Genomic DNA, 21,011 nt, shown 5'->3' with positions numbered 1-21,011 from the left:
CCACCATATATGCTTTTATTATGAAATGTACTTTACCCACCATCAATGTGTTATTATTATTATGAAATGTACCTTACCACCATCAATGTGTTTATTATTATTACTATTATTATTATTATGAAATGTATCTTACAACTATCAATGTGTTAATTATATTAAAAATACAATTATTAAATGTATGTTATCAATATGTTTATTATTATTATTATTATTATTAAACGTATCTTATCACCTCTAAAGTGTTTATTATCAAATATAACTTCCAACCATCAAGTGTTTATTATTATTATAATCATTAAAAGTAGATTACCACCATCATGTTTATATTATTATTAAATGCATCCATCACCAACGATGTGTTTATTATTATTCTAAATAAATGTAGCTTACCAACACCAAATGTTTATCATTATTATGTTATTATTATTAAAAGTATCTGATCACCATCAATGTGTTTATTATTATAATCACTAAATGTAGATTACCACCATTACCACCGTATATGCTTTTATTATGAAATGTGCTTTACCCACCATCAATGTGTTATTATTATTATGAAATGTATTTTACCACCATCAATGTGTTTATTATTATTACTATTATTATTATTATTATTATGAAATGTATCTTTTAACTATCAATGTGTTAATTATATTAAAAATGCAATTATTAAATGTATGTTATCAATATGTTTATTATTATCATTAAACGTATCTTATCACCTCTAAAGTGTTTATTATCAAATATAACTTCCAACCATCAAGTGTTTATTATTATTATAATCATTAAATGTAGATTACCACCATCATGTTTATATTATTATTAAATGCATCTCATCACCATCAATGTGTTTATTATTATTCTAAATAAATGTAGCTTACCAACACCAAATGTTTATCATTATTATGTTTTTATTATTAAAAGTATCTGATCACTAAATGTAGATTACCACCATCATTGAGTTTGTTATTATTAAATGCATCTTATCACCATCAATGTGTTTGTTATTCTAAATTATTGTAGCTTACAACCATAAAATATTTTTTATTATTATTGTTATTATTATTGTTAAATACATCTTATCACCATCAATGTGTTTATTATTATTCTAAATTAATGTAGCTTACAACCACCAAATGTTTATTATTATTATTATTATTATTATATGCATCTTATCACCATCAATGTGTTTTTTATTATTCTGAATAAATGTAGCTTACCGCCACCAAATATTTATCATTATTATTATTACTAAACGTATCTTATCACAATGTGTGGTATCATCCAAAACTGTGTGTGTGTGTGTGTGTGTGTGTGTGTGTGTGTGTGTGTGTGTGTGTGTGTGTGTGTGTGTGTGTGTGTGTGTGTGTGTGTGTGTGTGTGTGTGTGTGTGTGTGAGAGCAGCCATGCCTTCTATTATTAGACATTCATCATTAAAAGTACACAGAGGGAAAGAACAATTACATGTAGGCATCATCTCTTCTCTTCATATTGATTAGTCCAAATGTATTCCTGATGGATAGATATTGATCATTGACACCATAATATACTGCAAGTCAGGTTAAAGGTCACCGATGATGCAAAATGGACTTTTTAATGATGTTTGAAGCAGAAGTGTCGTCGTTCAATATTAACCAAAAAGGTTGTATCTGGAAGTTAAAATCTAAAATGGAATCAATTCATTTTTGTCCTCAAAATTCTACACACAATAGCCCATAATGACAGTGTTGAAAGGTTGTTTTTTTTCAGATTTATTAAAAATAAAAACCTAAGAAATGACATGTACATTTATTGTAACAAAACATGTTAGTGTATATGAAAGATATGTTTATTATTGTCATTTAGTCCTTAAATAAAATAGACAACTTGTCTTTTAGTAGTAAGTAAACAAACAAAGACTCCTAATTAGTCGTATGCAGTAACATATTGTGTCATTTATACACCTATTATTTTCTACACATTATGAGGGACAAACTGTAAAAATGGATTATTAATCTACTTGTTCATTTACTGTTAATATCTGCTTATTTTCTCTTTTAACATGTTCTATCTACACTTCTGTTAAAATGTAATAATCACTTATTCTTCGATACTTGACATTAGTTTTGGATGATACCACACATTTAGGTATGGATGTGATACCAAGTAGTTACAGGATCATATTCAAAGTCCTCATGTGTCCAGGGATGTATTTACTGACTTTATAAACATAATATGAATTTTTTAAAAAGGAAATAAGATTTTGTGACGGGAAAAAAATATCGATTTAATCATAGTAGTATCGAGTAGATACACTCTTGTACTTGGTATCATTACAGTGGATGTCAGGTGTAGATCCACCCAAGGTGTTTGTTTGCATTGTGACGGTGGTGAGCTATTGTATCCTCCTATGGTGTGTAGTGAAGCATGTTTAGCTATTCCTCGTCCTCCAGTGATAATGATACATGTAAGAAACGTACTTTATTTGTCACCATGGATTAGTGATTTAGAAGTAGCTAAAACACTGTGGATGGATGTTAGCTGCATGTCTTAAAGCAGCTCTTCCTGAGGGTGTTTCAGTGTTATAACTTCACCTTTATCTTGACTTTTTACACCAAAATGCGCCCATTCTCCCTTTTCTGTCCACACACTCTGTCTGCTTGTAAGTACTCTGTGTGTGTGCGCTGCCCAACATGCTCCTCTGCTGGTAAAACCAGCAATGTCACCACGTGATGTCATGCCTGTTAAAAAAAAGTGGGGGCAGAACCGCTGCTTTTTAGAGGCGGTATAGTACGGAATATGATTGATTAGTATTGCAGTACTATACTAGTAGCATACAATTGTAGTGTAGATATATTTAGTAGTATAAGAAGTGTAGTTATTATGTGCAGGAAGTGAAAGGTGGCAAAAAGACATGTTTTTCTTTTCCAGCACGTCTCAGCAGTCCCACCTTTTGCTTTGCATATGTTTGGTAGCTGCCGTATTATAAATGCTTTCAATAATAAATGTTTTATAGGCCGCCAGGGAAGACTGAAGCAGAGAATATTCTACCTTATTGCTGGCTTTTTTTCTTGTTAATTCCAGGATCAATTGTTGTGTCACGGTGCTGCAGGAAAATAGAAGCTGCCATTTCCCACGTAAGAAGGTGTGTGTTTTGTTTGTGGCACACAGATCTTTCCATGTGAAGTGAGGATTGCATCTTTGCCGAATATTCACATTATTGACTTGCTTCAGTCCGAGCAGACGCACACTAAATTGTATTCTTCTGCTCGCTAAGTGCTCTGCGAGCCGCACTTTTAAAGTGGACTCCATTTATCCGCAACCTGTTGGGATACAAGCGGCGGACTCATTAACGGCTAGTAAACATCTGAGCAGGCTGGATTTGTTTGTGCGACGTATCGCACAGCATTATTACGCTTTGCCTCATTTCTAATCCTGGCCGTGTCAGAGCTAAGAAGTTCATTATTCACTCACGGCTGACTTTAGTATTGCTGCTGAATAAGATGGAGAATGTTGTTGTTTTTAATGTATGATGTGCAGGTGACTCCAGTCCTTTTTCCCAACACGTTGATTGTCAAGTAATGATGTCATCTTGTCTGTGGTCATTTGCTGCTGGCAAGAAAGTTACGCTTTGGACAAGTTCCCCTGAAAAACCTGCTCTCCAAATGTTTGTTTAACAGAGCTCTGCATGCCTAAACCTTAACCTGGACAACATTACTGATAATAATCATTAGCATTGAGTGCACCTCCAAATGTCGTTGATAAAGTTGTAAACAGATTAGGTGGAGCCCAACCCTCACATGGATCATGCCACCGTTTAAATGATTAACTAATACATTTAATTATTCAACTTTCAATTTTGAATTACTATCATTTTCCACCAGATGGCGCCATGTTTTCCCATTCAAAGCACGCAGCAAAATGTCATTTTTAGCAAGAGAGCTTATTTGTGATTAATCACGATTCATAACAGATGGATAAAAGTTGGGGTTTTTATCTTTAAAAAAATGTACCTTGTTACAGGGCCAAACTTTTCCACTACAGAGAGGCCGGGGCCCCACTCAAATATTAACACTGACTGATTTGAATGGAAATCAATAATTCTATGTAACCTACTTATGTCAAAAAGCATGAGTTCATCACAAATATTATTATTTATCTAACACATAAACCTCAGATTTAGGTCAGGCTGTTAGAAAAACAAGTGCCAATCAAATAAACAATTGAACATAATATGGCGCCAGCATCCCCGACACCCTGAGAGGGACAAGCGGTAGAAATGGATTGACGGATGTTTCTTCCTAGATCAAATTTAAGTATAAATGAAAATACAGCTCCACCAATTTAGTTATAATTTTGGTGCTTAAGAAACTTCTCCACGACTTTAACCCCAGACTGTTTGTTTCACATTGTCATTACTGCCACAAGTGGTGGAAATGTGTATTACAACTGAGTACTTAATGATGTATCATGTTGTATGCATGTGTGATGTATCATGTTGTATGCATGCATGTGTGATTCATCATGTTGTATGCATACACGTGTGATGTATCATGTTGTATGCATGCATGTGTGATGTATCATGTTGCATGCATGCATGTGTGATGTATCATGTTGTATGCATGCATGTATCATGTTGTATGCATGCATGTATCATGTTGTATGCATGCATGTGTGATGTATCATGTTGTATGCATGCATGTATCATGTTGTATGCATGCATGTATCATGTTGTATGCATGCATGTGTGATGTATCATGTTGTATGCATGCATGTATCATGTTGTATGCATGCATGTATCATGTTGTATGCATGCATGCATCATGTTGTATGCATGTATCATGTTGTATGCATGCATGTATCATGTTGTATACATCCATGTATCATGTTGTATGCATGCATGTATCATGTTGTATGCATGCATGTATCATGTTGTATGCATGCATGTATCATGTTGTATGCATGCATGTATCATGTTGTATGCATGCATGTATCATGTTGTATGCATGCATGTATCATGTTGCATGCATGTATCATGTTGTATGCATGCATGTATCATGTTGTATGAATGCATGTATCATGTTGTATGCATGCATGTATCATGTTGCATGCATGTATCATGTTGTATGCATGCATGTATCATGTTGTATGCATGCACGTATCATGTTGTATGCATGTGTGATGTATCATGTTGTATGCATGTGTGATGTATCATGTTGTATGCATGTGTGATGTATCATGTTGTATGCATGTGTGATGTATCATGTTGTATGCATGCATGTATCATGTTGTATGCATGCATGTATCATGTTGTATGCATGCATGTATCATGTTGTATGCATGCATGTATCATGTTGTATGCATGCATGTATCATGTTGCATGCATGTATCATGTTGTATGCATGCATGTATCATGTTGTATGCATGCATGTATCATGTTGTATGCATGCATGTATCATGTTGTATGCATGCATGTATCATGTTGTATGCATGCATGTGTGATGTATCATGTTGTATGCATGCATGTATCATGTTGTATGCATGCATGTATCATGTTGTATGCATGCATGTATCATGTTGTATGCATGCATGTATCATGTTGTATGCATGCATGTGTCATGTTGTATGCATGCATGCATCATGTTGTATGCATGTGTGATGTATCATGTTGTATGCATGCATGTATCATGTTGTATGCATGCATGTATCATGTTGTATGCATGTATCATGTTGTGTGCATGCATGTATCATGTTGTATGCATGTGTGATGTATCATGTTGTATGCATGTGTGATGTATCATGTTGTATGCTTGCATGTTGGCAATAAAGTCAAACTGCAAGAGAAAAGTGTTCCAGTAATGTAGCCGTGCACAAACAAAGTCTTTATTATCAGATGATGTTCATGTGGCAGATGTTTTCCTGCACGCTTCAGTGCTGCCGTGCGCGCACACACACACACACACACACACACACACACACACACACACACACACACACACACACAGAGAGAGATAACACTAACTACTTTCCAAATATTTGTGCGTCATCACAATGCATCTTCTGACCATCTGGCCAGGGACAATACCTTCACACTTTGCATTTCACTCGACGCTTTCTCAAATATTAAAGCCTAACTGAGATCTCGCAAACCCCGAACAGGACAAGCGGTAGCAAATGGATGAATGGATGCTGGGTTTGGTTTCTGACAGCAAGTGACATAAAGCAAATGAAATAGTGGACTTAAAGGAAGTGGATCACTCTCTACCTCTTTTTACATTTGTCAACACAAAAACATCTTTTGTTAGCCATGAGCGTGTTTCTGTGCCGTTAAATTGATTGTTCTCACACACTAAATATTAACTAACTATTATGTTATGATTAGAGATGTCCGATATTATCAGGCTGCCGATATTATCGGCTGATAAATGCTTTAAAATTTAATATCGGAAATGATCGGTATCGGTCTCAAAAAGTAAAACGTATGACTTTTTAAAAGGCCGCTGTGTACACGGACGTAGGGAGAAGTACAATAAACCTTAAAGGCACTGCCTTTGTCACATAATATCTACGGCTTTTCACACACACAAGTGAATGCAAGGCATACTTGGTCAACAGCCATACAGGTCACACTGAGGGTGGCCGTATAAACAAGTTTAACACTGTTACAAATATGCGCCACACTGTGAACCCACACCAAACAAGAATGACAAACACATTTCGGGAGAACATCCGCACCGTAACACAACATAAACACAACAGAACAAATACCCAGAAACCCCTTGCAGCACTAACTCTTCCGGGATGCTACAATATACAACCCCCGCTACCACCTAAACCCCCCCCACCCCCCAACCCCACTCCACCTCAACCTCCTCAAGCATGTCCTAAATTCCAAGCTGCTGTTTTGAGGCATGTTAAAAACAATAATGCACTTTGTGACTTCAATAATAAATATGGCAGTGCCATGTTGGCATTTTAACTTGAGTTGATTTATTTTGGAAAACCTTGTTACATTGTTTAATGCATCCAGCGGAGCATCACAACAAAATGAGGCATAATAATGTGTTCATTCCACCACTGTATATATCGCTATCGCTTGGACAATATCGGAATATCGGCAAAAAAGCCATTATTGGACATCTCTAGTTATAATAGTAACAAACACAAATAGACATTGAAACAGTAAAAGAAAACACATTTTTGGGTATAATAATAGAAGATAAAGTAAACTGGAAATCTCATATAAAAAATATGCAACATAAAGTAGCAAGAAACACGTCAATAATGAATAAATAAAACATGTTCTAGAACAGGGGCCGGCAACCCGCGGCTCTTTGATCACTCCGATGCGGCTCAGCAGCTTACTTGCTGAACCCCCCAATTTTCCCGTGAGACTTCCGGATTTCAGTGTCTCTCGCAGAATTCTCCCGGGATTAATATTCACCGATTTACACCCTTACAGCTATAATAAGGGCGTGCCATGATGGTACAACATTTGGCGTCCTCTACAATCTGTATTAACAACGTGCCAGCTCAACACTTGTTATACAATATACATCTTCTGCTTGCACACGTACGTAACAGCAATGCATACTTGGTCAACAGCCACACAGGTTACACTGACGGTGACCATATAAAACAACTTTAACACTCTTACTAATAATGCGCTATACTTTGAACCAAAACCAAACAAGAATGACAAACACATTTCGGGAGAACATCTGCACCTTAACACAACATAAACACAACAGAACAAACACCCAGAATCCCATGCAGCCCTGACTCTTCTGGGCTACATTATACATCCCTGCTACCACCAAACTCCGCCCCCACCCCAAGCCTGCTCCCTCACACATCAACACCCCCCCACACCCCTCTCTGTGCGTCGGTTGAGTTGGGCGGGGTTTGGTAGCGGGGGTGTATAATGTATCCCGGAAGAGTTAAGGCTGCATGGGATTCTGGGTATTTGTTCTGTTGTGTTTATGTTGTGTTACGGTGCAGATGTTCTCCCGAAATGTGTTTGTCATTCTTGTTTGGTGTGAGTTCACAGTGTGGCGCATTATTAGTAAGAGTGTTAAAAGTTTTTTTTATACCGCCACCGTCAGTGTAACCTGTGTGGTTGTTGACCAAGTATGCCTTGCTGTCACCTACGTGAGCAAGCGAAAGTCCCATTCAACATGTGGCTGATCAGGCACGCTGATTGAAGTGGGTGCTATGTGCTGTACCATCACGGCACGCATGACGCTGACAACCGCTATTCATTTAAAACCCGCGTGCCGCACCAGCTTAAAAATTCCACAAAAAGGTGTGGGCAGCGTGTCTGAGACCCCTGGTTTATACATAGCACAAAGCAAAAAAAATAACTTTGTATGCAGCGTTATTTCATTTAAAATTTCAAAATTTTTTGCGGCTCCCATTGTTTTCTATAATTTGTGAAACTGGTCAAAATGGCTCTTTGACTGGTAAAGGTTGCCGACCCCTGGACTAGAGCATAAATGACTTCATATTGTCTACTGCTCACTAGTGTTACATATCTGACTTATTGTGGAGAAATATGGAAAATAAGTACAAAAGTACACTTCATTACAAAAAAGATGAGATATAATAATACATCATGTTGGATATACAAACACTTTATTTATTCAATGACAAATGCACCAAATCATTGAATTAGCAAACATGTCAAATGATGCAAACTATGACCTGCTAGCCAAGAATGTACAACAATTCTTCTCAACAAACATATAACCTTAGAGGAAAATGTCATTCAAAACATTTGTACAACACTTAAAACCTTCAGCATTTCAGTATGTGGAATTAAATGATGGAATGGATTAAGCAAAGAAATCCAACAAAACGCCAATTTGATTCAGTTTAAGTGCAAACTTCATGTTCACAAAGTACACACAACAAGAATTATGATCAACTTCTTCAACCCTTTTTTTAATTTTGAGATCAAGATTATTTATGTATTCTATATTTGTTGACCTACTATGGTATATCATGTATTTATTCACTGTTCTGTTACAGAGAACAAGGCAATGGGATAAAGTTGTTATGATACGAAAAGGAGCTCAGCTTCTTCCTGCTCCTTTTCGTAGGTGCTGTGATGAAACAGGTGATGATGACATTGTATCGTATGCATGTTCCACATAAACTGAAAGTGAAACTGAATAATACACAACAATAAAATGCCTCTCTGTATTCGGTAGGACTTAGACCGGGGGTCGGCAACCCGCGGCTCTAGAGCCGCATAGCGCCGCCTTAGTGGCTCTCTGGAGCTTTTTCAAAAATGTATGAAAAATGGAAAAAGATGAGGGGGGAAAAAAATGTTTTTGTTTTAATATGGTTTCTGTAGGAGGACAAACATGACACAAACCTCCCTAATTGTTACAAAGCACACTGTTTATATTAAACATGCTTCACTGATTCCAGTATTTGGCGAGCGCCGTTTTGTCCTACTAATTTTGGCGGTCCTTGAACTCACTGTTGTTTGTTTACATGTATAACTTTCTCCGACTTTCTAGGACGTGTTTTATGCCACTTCTTTTTCTGTCTTATTTTGTCCACCAAACTTTTAAGGTTGTGCATGAAAGGTGAGTTTTGTTGATGTTATTGACTTGTGTGGAGTGCTAATCAGACATATTTGGTCACTGCATGACTGCAAGCTAATCGATGCTAACATGCTATTTAGGCTAGCTATATGTACATATTGCATCATTATGCCTCATTTGTAGCTATATTTGAGCTCATTTAGTTTCCTTTAAGTCCTCTTAATTCCATGACACACTATCTGTATGTAATATGGCTTTTAATTTGTTGCGGCTCCAGACAGATTTGTTTTTGTATTTTTGGTCCAATATGGCTCTTTTAACATTTTGGGTTGCCGACCCCTGACTTAGACCGATAGCAATATTGATCCGGTATGATATCAGCAGGAATAATTAGCAAGGAATGTTACAAAATGTTTGATCAAGTGAAATGAGTCATATTTATTATTAATTATTAACCATCTGGAATGGATGTATGCTGTCTTTTAGTTCAAGTGGAGTGGTCGTTTTTATTAGATTTTTCTCACTAAGGGGTAGCAATAATCCATAAAGTAAGCTAAATGATGCGGACACGTTTGCTACTGGGTACTTTGTAAGTAATATGCAACTATAATTGTATTATTATGTATTTTACAATGTACTGCTTTTATATTTCCTGTATTTTATATTATTACTTTAAACTGTTTCATAATTTAATGTTTTCTCCTGTAAAAAGCCTCTTTGAGTGCTTTGAAAAGTGCTCTACTAAATCAAATGTATTATTATTATTAATTATTTGATACAGATGTGCTGTTTTATTGTTCAATGATTATGACTTATGTCTAGCTAATGTGTTATTGTGTGCTTAGCTGTTGTGTAGCTGCTAGTCGCCTCCCCATCGATACAATGTGGATTCAACATATCCTTTCAAAACTGACTTTGAAACAACGTCGCAAAATAGTTGTATTTGTAAACTGAGCCAGCGTTGGGTCCACCTTGTTGGTTAAAAAAATGACCAAATTTCAATGTCAAATCAACGTCACAACCTGACATTGATTAAACGTTGTTGAAAAGCATGTTGTTTCAACGTTGTATTTGTGTTGTAGAATATTGGTTGGGAAACTGACCAAAAGTCAATGGTCAAATCAACGTCAGAACCCAACATTGATTAAATCATACTTGCCAACCCTCCCGGATTTTCCGGGAGACTCCCGAAATTCAGCTCCTCTCCCGAAAACTTCCCGGGACAAATTTTCTCCCGAAAATCTCCCAAAATTCAGGCGGAGCTGGAGGCCACGCCCCCTCCAGCTCCATGCGGACCTGAGTGACGTGTTGACAGCCTGTTCTCACGTCTGCTTTCCCACAAGATAAACAGCATGCCTGCCCAATCACGTTATAACTGTAGAATGATGGAGGGTGAGTTCTTGGTTTCTTATGTGGGTTTATTATTAGGCAGTTTCATTAACGTCCTCCCAGCGCGGTAACAACACACAACAGCATTTCGTCTACGTAAAGCAGTTGGTCTGCCGTAAACAGCAATGTTGTGACACTTTTAAACAGGACAATACTGCCATCTACTGTACATGCATATGTGACCCACCCATAATGTGTCACGTTTTTGTGTTGATTTATTTATTTTATTTTGTGGTTTGAATTCGTTTTTGGAGCTGTCATTACACATTTATCAGTATTCACATTGGTCAGTAGGGGGCAGTAGGGCGTTTCTTCCCAATTGAATGCTATCACCTGCAGACCGGAAGTGTCTTGTCATTCTGATGAGCGCGACCAGTCTGTGAACAATAGAAACGTCCTGTGTGCTTTTTCCTCCTGTATAACAGGTTAGTTTTGGTGAATCAACTCACTGAATAATATCCATGTGATCTTTATAAGTTTAAGTACACATTCTGATGGTGGAGCCTAACTCTAAAGTGTTTGTGAGTTGTAGTTTGTATTTGTGAATGAATCCAGTGCACAGCTGCAGTAATCGATACAAAAAGGCGACGTGAGTGCGCAATGTTTATATAGGAACTTCTGATCCTAATTCAGACTCCCAAATTAGAGCTCCCGTTTTCTTATTGATTTTATAACGTATATTTGTATAATGTGTGTGTTCTGAAATAGTGACAGAGAATAGAACAAGGATGGCCAATTCAACCCCTAACTCAACAATGAGTAGATGAGTGTTATGTGTGTGTATATGTGTAAATAAATGAACACTGAAATTCAAGTATTTCTTTTATTTATTTATTTATATATATATATATATATATATCTTAACCACGCCCCCGTCGCACCGCCGACCACGCCCCCCGCCCCCCACCTCCCGAAATCGGAGGTCTCAAGGTTGGCAAGTATGGATTAAATGTTGTCAAAAAGCATGCTTTTTCAACGTTGTATTTGTGTTGTAGAATATTGGTTGGGAAATGACCAAATTTCAATGTGAAATCAACGTCACAACCTGACATTGATTAAACGTTGTTGAAAAGCATGTTGTTTCAATGTAGCTGGAGGTCAGGACTTAATTCAACATGTTCTCAATGTTGTTTCAACGTCTTGTGCCTGCTGGGTATATCCTAGCATGTTTACCTTCTGTAAATGCCTGGAGTGAAATAGAATGAATGGTGTGTTTATTGGAGGACATTTGGATGTTTACTTTGCACAAGTAGATTGGTTTATCGCTGTGAGAACAAAACAAAAAAATCCAGTATCAGATGATATCGACTTGCATGTAAAATGTAAACATGTTAGCTGGTGTAGCACATTTACAGTTTGTCACATGCATCATGTTTTTCACCTTATGACTTTTCATCTAAAAGTGAATGAAATGATAAGTTCTTCAACAAACATTACAGGAGGTATTAAATGTTTCATCGCTGAGCCTCAGTCCTTTTTGTTTGTGCTATCAAGAAGGAAAAAAAATGTAATCAGATTCAACATTTTGATTCAATGCCATTAATTACATGCTTCATTTCAATGAAATTGACACGGATGAAATGTTGTCAGAATGAAATGTTGTCACAATGAAATGTTGTCAGAATGAAATGTTGTTGTCAGAATGAAATGTTGTCAGAATGAAATGTTGTTGTCAGAATGAAATGTTGTCGTCAGAATGGCACTGAGGAACATTTTTACCTGAAGACGCGTCATTTATTTATTTATTCCCAACTTGCTTACGGTTTTATTTCAAGTCAAGTTAGGGTTTATTTTGAAGTCAGGTTGGCAAATACTTTGCAACTGCACTGCACACCTGTGAGTACACCTGGCACAGTTTGGTATGACCTCACACACCTTTCAGGTAATACCTGTGAGTACACCTGGCACAGTTTGGTATGACCACACATCCTTCCTTCCAAACAACCTGCATGATCAACGCCATGATGTGTTGGCATGATAAGTCACAGTAGTTAGGCATGATGTCATGTCACTACCAAGAGTAGTTAGGCATGATGTCATGTCACTACCAAGAGTAGTTAGGCATGATGTCATGTCACTACCAAGAGTAGTTAGGCATGATGTCAAGTCACTACCAAGAGTAGTTAGGCATGATGTCATGTCACTACCAAGAGTAGTTAGGCATGATGTCATGTCACTACCAAGAGTAGTTAGGCATGATGTCAAGTCACTACCAAGAGTAGTTAGGCATGATGTCAAGTCACTACCAAGAGTAGTTAGGCATGATGTCATGTCACTACCAAGAGTAGTTAGGCATGATGTCAAGTCACTACCAAGAGTAGTTAGGCATGATGTCAAGTCACTACCAAGAGTAGTTAGGCATGATGTCATGTCACTACCAAGAGTAGTTAGGCATGATGTCATGTCACTACCAAGAGTAGTTAGGCATGATGTCAAGTCACTACCAAGAGTAGTTAGGCATGATGTCAAGTCACTACCAAGAGTAGTTAGGCATGATGTCATGTCACTACCAAGAGTAGTTAGGCATGATGTCAAGTCACTACCAAGAGTAGTTAGGCATGATGTCAAGTCACTACCAAGAGTAGTTAGGCATGATGTCATGTCACTACCAAGAGTAGTTAGGCATGATGTCAAGTCACTACCAAGAGTAGTTAGGCATGATGTCATGTCACTACCAAGAGTAGTTAGGCATGATGTCATGTCACTACCAAGAGTAGTTAGGCATGATGTCATGTCACTACCAAGAGTAGTTAGGCATGATGTCATGTCACTACCAAGAGTAGTTAGGCATGATGTCATGTCACTAGTTATGCATGATGTCATGTCACTACCAAGAGTAGTTAGGCATGATGTCATGTCACTAGTTAGGCATGATGTCATGTCACTACCAAGAGTAGTTAGGCATGACGTCATGCTCTCCGTTAGTTTCTCTTGTCCGCCACACGGTTGCCGTGGCGACTGCAGCAAGAGTCAGGCTATGTGAGTTAGTCTGTGTGACACAACACCTTGTTGCTGCTCAGAAGGTTCATTAATAAAAAGATCAATGAGAAATATTCCAGCTGTCTGTTGATCTTTGTATTATTATTGCTCCCTAAATTACACCTCATCATTATTACAATAAACTTCTTTAGTTTTTCAGCAGACTTTGTCCACTGAGGGCCACACACTGACATGGCAGCATGCTACTTTTCCTTTTCCTCACCAACACAATATTTCAATTAGGGCTCCCCTTCCTTTTCCAGACTGTTGAAGACCTCGGGGCCCCAAAAGGCTCTCACCTCAGTTAGTGACGTTCTTTCCAGTCCAATACCAAGCAAATGTTCAGGCTGGTGTTGGCGATACGGATCCAATGCCGATACTTTGTGCAAATTACCTTTTGCTAACATATTAAAAGTTGTGTATCTTTAAATACTACCATCTCTAACTAAAAAAAAACAAAATAAACATGGAAAAAAATTGTAATATAATGATAAATCTGAAATTGTTGTAGTCATAATAATAATATACTTAGTCACTTATTTTTCCTTCCAGTATGCCAACCTTAGTGGAAAAGGTTCTGATCTAAAATATTACAAGGTCTCAGAATAAAAATAAAGTAAAATATGTACAAAGTTTAGTTAGTTAATGAAACAATTAAATCCAATTAACTTAGGAATGAATTGGAAAAATGACAACAACAAACACTTTTAAATGTGTAACTCCACGTTAATATTTTCGTACACGTAGAATTTTCCACACACTAGGTTATGCCGTTACACGATCGTATTGTTCTTTTTATTCTATTCTTACCTGGGGGGAAAAAAAGTAAAAATAAAAAAACTAAATGCAAAAAAAATTGGTAAGTAATGAGAAAAAGCTGAAATGTTGTAATTAATCATTAATACCGTATTTTCCGCACCATAAGGCGCCCTGGGTTAAAAGCCGCGCCTTCAATGAACGGCATATTTCAAAACTTTGTCCACCTATAAGCCGCCCGGTGTTGTAAGCCGCATCTAACTGCGCTAAAGGAATGTCAAAAAAACAGTCAGATAGGTCAGTCAAACTTTAATAATATATTAAAAACCAGCGTTCTAACAACTCTGTTCACTCCCAAAATGTACGCAAATGTGCAATCACAAACATACGTATATCAACATGGACAGAGCTGCGTGAAAAAAGCCACCCGGCCTCTTCGCGTAAACTTAAACTTACCTTAACCACTCGCTCATCTTTTCTTCATCCATCCCTTCGAGTTAGCTTTTATGATGACGCCGGCTGGAAAGGTCTCTTTTGGCAAGGTCTTCCTTTTGAATATCACCATGGGTGGAAGTTTCTGGCCATTAGCATGGCAAGCTAGAACCACAGTGAAGGATGACTTCTCATTCCCTGTGGTGCGAATATTCACCGTACGTGCTCCCGTTGTATCCACAGTGCGGTTCACAGGAATATCAGTTGCTGTGAAATAGTAATCCGTGTGCGGATGGAGAGATTGCGTCTTTTCATGAACCGGATCCCTGTCGTTTAGTAGGAGCCATTTTGTGGTCTTTACAGATGTAAACACACAAAGGAAATGATAATATCCGCGCGCTTTTTCTTCTTCTACGCGGGCGGGTGGTTGCTTACAGTAGAAGAAGAAGCGCTTCCTGTTCTATGGGGGCGGGTGCTTACCTTGACGGTTGCTTGCGTAGAAGAAGAAACGCTTCCTGTTCTACCGGGAAAAAAGATGGCGGCTGTTTACCGAAGTTGCGAGATCGAAACTTTATGAAAATGAATCGTAATATTAATCCATATATAAAGCGCACCGGGTTAAAAGCCGCACTGTCAGCTTTTGAGTAAATTTGTGGTTTTTAGGTGCGGCTAATATTGCGGAAAATACGGTAATTAATAATTAGGTGATAGTTTTTCCTAAACTCAGATGCACAATTCAGGGCTCTGTTAAAAAGTTCCTAAGAATTTTGTGTGACTTTTTAGACACACACACACACTTCCTCTTCTTCTTGTCTCTTTTCTGCTTTTTTCTTTGCTTTTTCTTTTGTCTATGTATTCTCTGTATGGGTGGACAATTGAAAATGCAACAAACGGGGAAAAAACTGTCTATGTCTGTTTGTATATGAATTATGTATATCATTATATATACACTGGAGATGGCATCCACTGTATATATATTTATATATGTTATATATTTATTAGACTTGTCATTCAAATGTGAAGTTTGCAGGAGAGATAAAAGGTTGCATTAGCTCATGGTAGTGCAGATACAAGAGCAATAAGGTGCAGATATAAATAAATAGATGACTGTACAGATAAATATATTGCATGTATGTTATATTGTCTTTATATTCCAGCCACTTCATCCATTTGGGGGGAATTGAGGGGATTATTTAATTATGATGCCTTCAAGAGTCTTACGGCCTGAGGGAAGAAGCTGTTACACAACCTGGAGGTTCTGCTACGGAACCTCTGTCATGTCTGTGTGATCATGTTTTTGTTTTAGTCATGTTCGGTTTTGTTTTTGGACTTTTTGTGCACTTTTGTTTTGTCACCAAAGCAGCCATTAGTTTTCACCTGTCACGTCACGCACCTGTTTCACGTTTTGAGTCACGCACCTGTTTTCGTTAATCATGTCGGTAGTATTTAAGTTCATTGTTTTCAGTTTGTCTTTCTGACGACATCCCACAATTATGCTCTGCACATTTCTGACACTTGATTTCATGTCCATCGTTCATGCTGCTCCTTTTAGTCCATGCCAAGTAAGTTTTGTTTATTAATGCCATAGTCTTTTGGTCTCATAGTTTGTTCTCCGCCACTGTGCGCGCTTTTCGTTTGTACTTTATTTTGATATATTAAATAAATCATGTATTTACATTCCCGTCTCGCCCGAGCCAACTTTCCGTTGCATTCCGGAAAAGCAAACACCCAGGAGGACCAAGTCATGACAACCTCTTTCTAGAATCCAGCAGTGAAAACAGTCCTCGGTGGGGGTGGGAGGAGTCTCTGCAGATTTTTGAGCCCTGGTCAGGCAGCGGCTTTTTGGCATTTATATATGTTGTATATTTATATGTTCATTCTCCTGCAGTGGACTTTTGTGGTCAATTGTGACAAAATAAATGGATCCCAGACTGAAGCAAGCAATGATGCTCAGGCTGCCAAGGCAATGTTTCTACCTTCAGATGTTCCTGCAGTGACAAAGCAGATAGCACAACATCTCTGTCAGCTGCTGGGACTCACAGCTTTTAGCTTACAGTGTTTAGCACAGCCGCGGGCACAAAGTGTGTGACGTTTGCCGTGTGTGTGTTCCGCCTGTTAGTCGGCTTGTTCAAAGCCAATCGCCACGCTGCCCTCTGCATCTACGCCAAGTAGGATCAGAAACCTAAATATCATGTAGGATAGTTAAAAGTGAATAAAGATGTGGATGTTTATCCACTGTGAAGAGTAAATAAAGATACTGCACTCCATGTTCACTCCAAGGTGTGAAAAGAAATCCCACATCTTGTGACTTGAATCCTTTCTTCTTCTTCTTCTTCTCAGACGTGCTGGTCAACGGGAATCCGTGCGACTGCGACGTGATGGCCGACTGTTGCGTGGGCGACGCCGTGTCCTTGGAGATCAAACTGACCAACCTGAGCAAGAACTCTGTGGGACCTCTGGCGCTGACCGTGGTGCCGTACCAGGACTACCAGAACGGGGTGCAGAACTACGACCTTGGCGAGGCCGTGACCTTCATCGGCTCCAACACCTTCTACATCGACACGGTTACTATTGCACTCTTTAATATCATTCATATTATTATTACTATCATTAACACTTCATTATTATTATTTTTATCATTGACACTTTATCCATCCATCCATCCATTTTCTACCGCTTATTCCCTTTGGGGTCGCGGGGGGCGCTGGAGCCTATCTCAGCTATAATCGGGCGAAAGGCGGGGTACACCCTGGACAAGTCGCCACCTCATCGCAGGACACTTTAATATTATAGTATTGATCATTAACACTTCATTACGGGACAAGCGGTAGAAAATGGATGGATGGTATTTTTATGTTATTATTATAATTATGTCATTATTATTATTATTATTGACACTTGAATATTATATTTAACATTAACACTTGAATATTATTATTATCATTAACACTTCATTATTCTAAATTATTGGTATCATTATTATTATTATTATTTTTTATTTTTTTATTATTATTATCATTGACACTTCAATATCATCATAATTATCGTTAACACTTCAATATTAATATTATCATTGACACTTCAATAGTATCATTATTTACAGTTCAGTATTATTATTATTATTATTTTATAAATGGTTGATTTACATAGGCTAGTAAGGTAAAGTTTTGTACAAGTTTGCTTCTGCAGCCTTCATCAGAGGTGTCACATGATGTTAGCCTATATAAATCAATCATTTATAAATACACATAAGTAGGCTAAATGAACCTCTTCAACATATTATTATTATCGTTGAAATGTCAGTATTATTATAATTGACTCTTTAATATTATTATTGTTATAATTATCATTGACACTTCAATATTATTATTATTATTATCATTGACACTTCAATTGTATTATTATTTAAACAGCTTTAACTTATTAACTATATGTTAAACATGCTTGTATTATCTTCAAACACCTTTAACTTATTAACTTATGTGTTAAACATGCTTGTATTATCTTTAAATACCTTTAACTTATTAACTATATGTGTTAAACATGCTTGTATTATGTTTAAACACCTTTAACTTGTTAATAATATTAACTATGTGTTAAACATGCTTGTATTATATTTAAACATCTTTAACTTATTAAATTAATGTGTTAACATGCTTGTATTATCTTTAAACACCTTTAACGTATTAACTATATGTATAAAACATGCTTGTATTATCTTAAAACACCTTTAACTTATTAACTATATGTGTTAAACATGCTTGTATTATGTTTAAACACCTGTTACTTACTAATTATATGTGTTAAACATGCTTGTATTATGTTTAAACACCTTTAACTTATTAACTATATGTGTTAAACATGCTTGTATTATCTTTAAACACCTTTAACTTATTAACTATGTGTTAAACATGCTTGTATTATCTTTAAACACCTTTAACTTATTGCCTATATGTGTTAAACATGCTTGTATTATCTTTAAACACCTTTAACTTATTAACTATATGTGTTAAACATGCTTGTATTATCTTTAAACACCTTTAACGTATTGACTATATGTGTAAAACATGCTTGTATTATCTTAAAACCCCTTTAACTTATTAAGTATATGTGTTAAACATGCTTGTATTATGTTTAAACACCTGTTACGTACTAATTATATGTGTTAAACATGCTTGTATTATGTTTAAACACCTTTAACTTATTAACTATATGTGTTAAACATGCTTGTTTTATCTTTAAACACCTTTAACTTATTAACTATATGTGTTAAACATGCTTGTATTATCTTTAAACACCTTTAACTTATTAACTATATGTGTTAAACATGCTTGTATTATCTTTAAACACCTTTAACTTATTGCCTATATGTGTTAAACATGCTTGTATTATCTTTAAACACCTTTAACTTATTAACTATATGTGTTAAACATGCTTGTATTATCTTTAAACATCTTTAACGTATTGACTATATGTGTAAAACATGCTTGTATTATCTTAAAACCCCTTTAACTTATTAAGTATATGTGTTAAACATGCTTGTATTATGTTTAAACACCTGTTACCTACTAATTATATGTGTTAAACATGCTTGTATTATGTCTAAACACCTTTAACTTATTAACTATATGTGTTAAACATGCTTGTATTATCTTTAAACACCTTTAACTTATTAACTATATGTGTTAAACATGCTTGTATTATCTTTAAACACCTTTAACTTAACTATATGTGTTAAACATGCTTGTATTATCTTTAAACACCTTTAACGTATTGACTATATGTGTTAAACATGCTTGTATTATCTTTAAACACCTTTTAACGTATTGACTATATGTGTAAAACATGCTTGTATTATCTTAAAACCCCTTTAACTTATTAAGTATATGTGTTAAACATGCTTGTATTATCTTTAAACACCTTTAACTTATTAACTATATGTGTTAAACATGCTTGTATTATCTTTAAACACCTTTAACTTATTGCCTATATGTGTTAAACATGCTTGTATTATCTTTAAACACCTTTAACGTATTGACTATATGTGTAAAACATGCTTGTATTATCTTAAAACCCCTTTAACTTATTAACTATATGTGTTAAACATGCTTGTATTATGTTTAAACACCTGTTACCTACTAATTATATGTGTTAAACATGCTCGTATTATGTTTAAACACCTTTAACTTATTAACTATATGTGTTAAACATGCTTGTATTATGTTTAAACACCTGTTACCTACTAATTATATGTGTTAAACATGCTTGTATTATGTTTAAACACCTGTTACCTACTAATTATGTGTTAAACATGCTTGTATTATGTTTAAACACCTTTAACTTATTAACTCTATGTGTTAAACATGCTTGTATTATCTTTAAACACCTTTAACTTATTAACTCTATGTGTTAAACATGCTTGTATTATGTTTAAACTCCTTTAACTTATTAACTATATGTGTTAAACATGCTTGTATTATCTTTAAACACCTTTAACTTATTAACTATATGTGTTAAACATGATTATTACAATTGACATTTCAATATTATTACTATTATAATCATCATTGACCCTTGAATTGCTTTTCTTTGTTGTTGGTCAATAGTGACACAAACATCCATGTTTATACAAACAATATCTTTAGGCCAAATGTGACATCATTTTTCGTCATTTAAAAACATTTCATAAAATCAGATTGCAACAGCAAAATATGTTAATTTTCTACTAATAACAATACACGACTTTGTGGATGAAATCCTAATAGTCGTCTTTTGTTGACAGTAATTGGTTAGTGAAATTTCCACTAAGTAGGAATTTCTATTTGCTAAGCAAAACTATTGATAGTTAAACATTAAAAACATGTTGTAAATATGACTTTTAAGGCGATGGCAGCCTTATAGACATGAATCTACACTTGACTC

At 36.0% G+C, this 21,011-nt stretch overlaps 1 protein-coding gene across 3 annotated transcripts in view; it reads left to right on the top strand.

Annotated features, from left to right (window-relative positions):
* The window catches only part of trappc9 (trafficking protein particle complex subunit 9), a 241,169-nt gene that overhangs the window by 215,998 nt on the left and 4,160 nt on the right, over window positions 1-21,011 (top strand). For all 3 annotated transcript variants that reach the window (XR_012051061.1, XM_072915618.1, XM_072915617.1), the window contains one exon: window positions 17,430-17,653. Coding sequence is in view for 2 of the 3 variants with exons in the window: in XM_072915618.1 (XP_072771719.1) it covers window positions 17,430-17,653 (224 nt within the window). In the remaining variant the exon portion in view is untranslated. The remainder of the gene's footprint in view (window positions 1-17,429; window positions 17,654-21,011) is intronic.

This window comes from Nerophis lumbriciformis, linkage group LG21, assembly GCF_033978685.3.
Source record: "Nerophis lumbriciformis linkage group LG21, RoL_Nlum_v2.1, whole genome shotgun sequence".
In the NCBI taxonomy this organism is placed as follows: domain Eukaryota; kingdom Metazoa; phylum Chordata; class Actinopteri; order Syngnathiformes; family Syngnathidae; genus Nerophis; species Nerophis lumbriciformis.
Note: the sequence above shows the minus strand (reverse complement) of the source record. Positions and strands in the feature narration are given on the sequence as shown.